The following is a 7650-nucleotide window of genomic DNA, read 5'->3' on the forward strand; positions in this document are numbered from 1 at the left end:
ACACCCAGATTGTTTTTGCACACCCTGCACAAAACCGTACAACCTTAAAGTTATATTGTACATACTTGTTAGTGTCTTTTACATATTTGATTGTAATATGTCTATTCTATATTAATGTTCTTAACTGTTGCAGTACTTTGCTCTATTGTTTATTCCATGTTCATACAAGTTTATTGTAGGCTATGCACCAAACACGCCAAGACCAACTTATTTTGACAATACATCCCATTCTGATTATAGTATGACTGATAAGTAGCAATATTACCTCGACTCTTTATTTCTGCACATATGTACAGTATTTGCAAAGATAATTGCACAAATAGTGTAGAAGGCCTAAGGTATTGTAAAGTATAGATTGTATGCAGCTTTTGAATTTCCTTTTTGTTTATTTCACTGTAAACTGTTTTTATAGCTTTCTTACCTTCATTACCTGTTTTCTATGCTTATTGTTATATGGTAATTCCCCTCTAGAACTCAATATGTCTAGTTTCAGATGAAACATTGTACATCACAGCATTGTACTACACCAAGTATTCTATATTAATAACTGAAACATTATGTAAAACTTTATATAACAAATTATGCTAAAATCCCTTATGAGGAGCTCTGCTGAAATTAAGACTTACCAATACACTTATCATTACTCATGGCCTGCTTTTGCATGGTTTCATATTGATACGTTGGGGTGAATTCTTTCAAAAATGTGTCATCCCGAGTAAGGCACACAGATGTGTTTAAGCAAAATCTGCAGTCTCAGTAACCTGCTTTGATCAGAGATTAAATGGTTTAGAGAGCACAAGATAACTACTATAAATTCTGTGTTTTTGGTATGTTTGTATCTATGCTTTTTTTGCAGCATAACTTTAAATTACTTAAATTTAAAATTGAATGTGAAACCATGCAATTTCAGGCGCACACACACACACACACACACACACACACACACACAAAGAAGTTAATATCTCTTGAAACAGAGTTTCATGTTTCCAGTTTCATGAATAAAATATTCATGTAATAAAAATCTTATATCAAATTCATGGATGTCTTTAGAATAAAACTTCTTAGAAACAGTAAATCTGACTTAATTTCCCACATTCATATTTAAAAAAAAATCATGACTTTAAAATACACTGGGCACCTTCCACTAATTCTAGTTGTACATTGTGGTCAACCCCTGACAGGCAGGATTTTTCATGGGGCTGCAAGCACTAATGTCCAGTCGTTAGCACTCTGTTGCTACACATCCCGAGGGATTCTGGGACGTCCTTCAGTGCACTCGCATTCCTCTTTGTGATGTGGAACAGTGGGGGACCCCTCGCTCTGAGCATGTCCTTTGGTTTGGCAGGTGGGGCAGCAGGCGGTGCATCCGCCCTGTCTGCAGCCGGGACAGGACAGAACCAGCTGACAGCACAGCTTGGTGGAACAGAGTTTGTACTGGTCCCAGGGACAGCCGCAGTACCTGCAGTCTGAACAGACACAGATTTACTTACAGTTTTTTCCAACTGCTTACACACGTTTTCAAAACTATGTCTCCTTTTTTCAAAACTCTACACACAATTCCCAAAACTGCACACACAAAATGCGAAATGCCTCACATCTCCTTCAAAATGAAACACTGCATTCAAAATACCATAAACACATCTCAAAATGAAGCATTTGCATCAAATGGCAAACACTTTTTTCATAATAGTAAATTTTTGGATATACCATGTACACACTGTTGCTCTAAATCTAAAGCTCTTTTGTCTTTCATAGGCTTATATCTACAATGTTCTAGAGAGAAAGTAGTCTGCTGAGAGTGGTTGAAAAGTGCACTGTAAAAAACAATCTAATGTTACAGTAAAACAGAAAATATGTATTGGGCAAAACATTACGTCTTTAAGACTAGCCCAGTGTTGTATACAGTAGCATGAAACAAAAAAAAAAAAGTATAAACATATGTAAACCAAAGGTATCATTTTTAGAATAAATGTGTGTGTGTGTGTGTGTGTGTGTGTTGTGAGTGTTTGTGCGTGGGCAGGGGGGGGGGCAGAATTGTATGCACTTTGTGCACAACAAATTCTGATTGATTTGTAATGCTGAAATAGTCATTAGATAGTTGCATGCAGAATGGACGCCAGTGTAAAGCTACTCAAGATTGGCTTCTCTCCCTGATCTCATCAGAAATGGCTCTCCTTCCTCTTCTTCCCTCCTCCTCCTCATTGTTATCCCCTGTCTCTCCCTCCTCCTCCTCCTCTTGCTCTCTGTCTATTGTTGGCATCCATTGTTCCAAACAGGTAATCTGACCTTTGGCCTCTGTATAGGCCTATACTAAAGCAATGACTGGTTAGTGTTCAGTTATGACATAATGTGTTTGCACATGTGAGGAGTGTGTGTGTGCCCTGGTAAATAAGTGTAGCATTTTGATTGGTTGTGTTTAGAAATGGATAGCAAGTCACTTCTTGTTAGATTTTTGTGTCTTAGGTAGAGAATTGTGTTTAATGTTTTGAAAAAAGTGTTTTATGCAATTGAAAACTGAGTGAACGGCTGAGAAATAGCTTATGGTTTTGGATATTTGCTGTGTAGTTTTGCACTTTGAGTGAGAGGTTTCAAAAATCGTGTGACATGAAAAGATTTTGTGTGTAAGCAGTTGGAAAAAACTGTAAATTTGACATAACTTTAAACACAAAGACTAACATTAGATAACAACTAAATGTTTGTGTTTCTAAATGGTTTCTGATGCTGTGCTGTTGACAATTTCTTTATATTATTCGTTATGGCCTTTGTGCACAAACTAACCTGAGATGATGTCATTGTTGGAGGAGATGGCGTAGCGTTCATCAAACACAAAAAGTTTCCCTCGATAGAAACCCTCTGGGAATCGCTCCAGATACTTGTGGATTCCCCCTTTCAGCTGGTAAACCTCTTTACACACATCCTACAGGTTGACAAACAATTCCAATGTAGATTGCAAATCTTGTAAACAATCTGTCTCTGGTCCTTACAAATACAATTAAAAAATTATGTCACATTTTTGTTAAAGGCGCAGTAGGGTAAGGCTTATAAAACTAACTTACTGTCATATTTGATGAAACTGACCCTATGTTCCAGTAGAACTACATGAAGCAGGTCATTTAAAAAAAAAAAAAAAAATCCAGCTCCTCTGGCACCACCTACAGCCTGTAGTGCGATTTGCAAAAATCCACAGCTCCCTGTTCAGATGCACCAATCAGGGCCAGGGGGGGTGTCTAACTGCGTGTCAATCACTGCTCACGCACACGCATTCTTTCTCCCTTGTGGGGGGAGGGGCTTAGGAGACCGTTTTGGGCTTTAGCGGAAAGGGGGGAGGGACTGAGAAGTTGTTGATGTTCACATTTTTGGGCTAAGTCCTGGATCTTCGCAATCCTACCTACAGCACCTTTAACTATATGCTTCAAGTAACAGTTGATCCAAGTACACAAGTAGACAACGACTAAACAGATCCCTCCCCCCCCCCTGTGGAAAATCCGCCGCCTGCAAAATGGGAGTTACTGCATGACAAGCCAGTTCCATAAGCTGCTTCACATTTAAAAAGAGTCCCAGGCATTCTTTAATTCACATCAAACACAAGTCCACTTACTTTGGAGCGGAGGTATGCAGAGCCGCGCTCACAGCGGATCCCTCCTGTGCAGTACATCAAGACCTTCTTGTCTCTGAACAGTTCAAGGTTTTGGTCGACGTAGTCGGGGAAGTAGCTGAACTTACGGATGCTCGGGGCCAGACACTGAGTAAACTGCCCCTGAAGTAATGAAATAAATCACTGTTTAGAATGACAACCTGGCTTTTGTCCTGTTTAATTATAATAAACCCATTCTTACTGGGATGACAAAGGTCAGTGTCAGCAAAAACACCACTGAATCTCATAGGAATTCTGCATTTAAATAAACAGTTCATCAAAAAATGCTATCATTTTCTATTTAATACAAAGTTAGTGAAAAATACACTTCAATACCAGTGGTACCTTAAGGGTGTGGCATTCACACTGTAAAAAGTTAAATACGGTATTTGTTTAAGGCAGCTGGTGGAGATATGGCACAAATGAACAAAGGATCAGATGTACAATCAATATAGCATGTAGAACCTGTGCAAGCCAATGTTTTTAGAGGGGAAATTATATATTACTTACAATTTTACTCTCATAAAAATTGCGGCAGTCCAGGAGGATGGTGTCATGGCATAAGTCCCGTTTAGCCAACAGAGCCTGTACTTCTTTATGAAACTCCTCCGGTTCCAAATGAACCCCTGAGAGGTGAGACAGGTGTGTAACTCACATGACAACCACAACGTCAGCCGTATGAGAACAGAACTTCATACAGAAAATATGAGCATAATGAAACAGCAATAAAAAAAACAACTTAACCCTTGTGTGGTCCTTCGGGTCCCAGTGACCTGAAGGACAACACAAGGATGATGTACTTCCCTTTACTTTGTTGAGAATTGCTCTCTAAACCCTGTTTCTTGTAAAGTAAGTAAGTAAAGTTTATTTCTAGAACACATTTCAATAGTTTAAGCTGACCAAAATGCTGTACAAACAAGAACTAAGGTGCTGTATTAACCCTTGTTTAGAGAGCAATTCTCAACAAAGTAAACGGAAGTACATAACCCTTGTGTTGTCCTTCGGGTCACTGGGACCCGAAGGACAACACAAGGGTTAATAGCATAGCTATTAATAGCAAACCACATTCCAAGCAGTAACAACATAAAAACACCTGAGCAATTCTACCAATGTATGTACTGTATATGAAGAATACAACAAACTGAAAATAATAGAGTTATAGGCATTAGTATAGTATATTACAGGCACTGTTAATAGTCGTAGGATTTTTTTTTATTTACTAGAAACATAGTATTGTTGTTAACACAAACTATACCTGCCAGTTGGTAGGAAACAACATCAGGATCCACTCCCATTGGGACGATTTCCTTATAGACCCCGACCCTCAGGTCTTTAAAACACACTGCGCTGCCATCACTTGTCTATACACACACACACACACACACACACTTCATTTCAATAAATTATCTATCTTACATGCAATGGCTGCTAGTAACAATAAATATTTTATGTTCAGTGTCATATGATTATGTAATGTAATGCTAATTATTCCTCTGAAAACATAGGCTTAAAAACATATGCTATGGCCACCCAGTGGAACGCAAAACAGAGTTCATATTCATGCAGAGTGCTGTGTAGAAAAGGTATAACTAATGAACAAAAAGCATTTCTGTGTATTCTATCATCCAACATGAGTTTTTGACCTTAAAGTCCTCCTTGTCCATCTTGAAGAGAGGGTGTGAACGCATTGCGTCGATGTAAACATCAGTGGCCATATTTGTGCCGCCAACTGTTCCATTGATGCCTTCAGTCGCCACCCTCACCTGAAGAAGATGATCATGATGAATTTTATTTTATTTATTTTAAGGGGACAGTTACATTTATTTAAATGTTCTTTTCTTCTTACAATTATAAAAAAACATGTTTCTTTATCTTGTTCCCAATGATAAAAGTTGTATTCTACCAGCTGGAGGCAGGATAAGAGAATTTATTTACCTTGCCAGTTAAGTGGAGCTTCTCACACAAAGCTTTCTGCCAAGCACAGATAACATGTGGATCCTCCACTTGACAGTAGCGATAATAGAGGAGAACCTTGCCTGGTCCACTGAAAAGAAGAATTACATTAAGCGACATTAGTATCTATTTAATAAAATCAGAAATTATAATCAATATTTTATAAATTACATGTGTCAATACAATTCTAAGATGATTTTCGTTTCTAAACAGACAACTGAAACCAGGCAGGAGAATCCAAATTTGACCAGTACTTTTGAAGTTGCTCCTCAGAGATGTGACTAGTTTCAGGTATCCATGCAGAAATGTCCACCGGCTCGGCCTCACGCTCATTCGTCTGCTGTGTTTCAGGTTCTTCTTCTTCCAAATGGCTTAACAAATGCTCATATGCGGCATGTGTGAGCTGCTGTATTTCAGTACCATGAGTCCAGGCCACATGTTTGTGAATGGCAGAGTGTTCTTCAAAAGTCTGGCCACAGCAGCACCAAGATGTGCTTTCTCCTTCCTGACCGTCCTCCCTCTTGGACGCCACAAAGGCAGCAAATGACTGTCGAGAAGAAAATGTGTGAAGTGCTTTTAATGTAGCACAGTCAAATCCTTTTTTTTTTAAATAAAAACTATATCATCAAATGTGTTTTAACAGTAGAAATAGCCCAACCTTGTCAGTACGCTCTGGTAGACAACTATGTTGTGTGACTAATATGCATTTCTAAATGACGTCAAATATATTTTCAGCATAATAATAAATCAATGTATTCCAGCTATCCGACAGACATGTTACAATAAGCATCGGTCTATATCGGCCCAGCTGATTTATCGGTCGGGATTTTGTGTACAATTTAATTAAATATTGTTATATTGTTTTTATGTCCTTAACATTTAGCATAATTTACAGACTAGAAAATGATAATTTTTAATAGATTTGCATTACAGTGACTTGCTATTATTGACTAATGCATATTAAATTTGCTCAAAAAGTTTGATTTATTCCTCCATCCTCTCTTATGTTATTGTAGCTACTAGGGCTGGGCGATATGGAGAAAATCAAATATCACGATATTTTTTACCAAATACCTCGATATTGATACCGCAACGATACTGTAGGGTTGACTATTGGTGCTTTCACAAAATATTTACACAATGAGATTTTTGAGAAATAATCATCAGTAATGTAGATATAATGACTAAGTGGGTAAAGGCAAATAATAGAACAGTTACAACAGTCTGGTAAGTTCAGAAAATGACATAACTTTACTGTAATGCAACCTTTAAAACCAGGAAAAGACACCACTTATGCCATATTACGATATCCAAAATCTAAGACGATATCTAGTCTAATATCACGATATCGATGTAACATCGATATATTGCCCAGCTCTAGGAGCTAGGCTACCTGAACACACACTGAAACGCGTGTCCTCAGCTGTGTTCACTCATCTGGTAGTAACGTCACAAGCGGTAAATAAATAATCAGTTGGATGTTCCTGTACCTTCCTCCTGCAGAGGCTGTAGCACCTTCTTTGTGAGGCAGAAAGTTGTTTCTCCTGTTTCAGTCCATTACATGTCGAAGTGTCAAGTTCCCAGTCCATGAACTCTAAACAAGGGGCAACATCCGCTGCCATGTTTCAAAGATCTTTTATCAACCTTAGCTAGGAAACAGTCTAGCTAAGTTATAAGAAGATACTTTCTTTGTCGCTTTGTCGCCAGGATATTCAATGTTGACCTAATCTTGGCAAACATGAAATATAAAGTCTTAAACATGCCAATACATTTAACATAGCTACCTAACTGTCACCAAACGTGCAGCAGAAACACAGGCACTGAACATCGGACGAAAAAGGAAAGTACACCTTCCCGTTGGCAAAAAACAAATCCTAGGATGGTGATGGCATCCGCCCTACTCTCCCTCTGATTGGCTAGCACTCGCTGCCTGCTCAGGTGGGTTGACTTGACTATGTCAAAGCCGGTCTAGCAAGAGTAGTGGGATTGGTTAAAGTTAGGGTAAGATTGTCAGGGTAAACCAATCAGAGGGGAAGTCAGGCAGAGTTGGGCGGGACATGCCT

At 38.6% G+C, this 7650-nt stretch overlaps 1 protein-coding gene across 2 annotated transcripts; it reads right to left on the reverse strand.

Moving 5' to 3' along the window:
- Positions 1 to 136: 136 nt before the first annotated feature.
- On the reverse strand, positions 137 to 7441 carry LOC120566731 (thiosulfate sulfurtransferase/rhodanese-like domain-containing protein 2). Of its 2 annotated transcripts, XM_039813351.1 has the most exons (9): positions 7078 to 7438; positions 5842 to 6134; positions 5570 to 5678; positions 5278 to 5397; positions 4890 to 4995; positions 4145 to 4260; positions 3599 to 3757; positions 2779 to 2917; positions 367 to 1466 (listed from the first exon to the last, which is right to left on the reverse strand). In XM_039813351.1, exons 1-9 carry the CDS (start codon positions 7207 to 7209, stop codon positions 1237 to 1239), a joined length of 1404 nt encoding a protein of 467 aa, XP_039669285.1. In that variant the 5' UTR covers positions 7210 to 7438; the 3' UTR covers positions 367 to 1236. The 2 variants fall into 2 exon arrangements, with proteins under 2 accessions (XP_039669286.1, XP_039669285.1); XM_039813352.1 differs by lacking the exon at positions 2779 to 2917 and having other exon boundaries at positions 137 to 1466; positions 7078 to 7441.
- Between the last annotated feature and the right edge of the window lie 209 nt (positions 7442 to 7650).

Source organism: Perca fluviatilis, chromosome 10, assembly GCF_010015445.1.
Source record: "Perca fluviatilis chromosome 10, GENO_Pfluv_1.0, whole genome shotgun sequence".
NCBI lineage: Eukaryota > Metazoa > Chordata > Actinopteri > Perciformes > Percidae > Perca > Perca fluviatilis.

What these genes read in the sequence shown, in the direction of transcription:
- LOC120566731 (XM_039813351.1), bottom strand. Translation starts at nt 7,209, where the DNA reads ATGGCAGCGGATGTTGCCCCTTGTTTAGAGTTCATGGACTGGGAACTT. An exon ending in ACAGCCTCTGCAGGAGGAAG is followed by an intron (nt 6,135 to 7,077) that starts GTACAGGAACAT and finishes TCTTCTCGACAG; the next exon opens with TCATTTGCTGCCTTTGTGGC. An exon ending in CTGCATACCTCCGCTCCAAA is followed by an intron (nt 2,918 to 3,598) that starts GTAAGTGGACTT and finishes GTCAACCTGTAG; the next exon opens with GATGTGTGTAAAGAGGTTTA.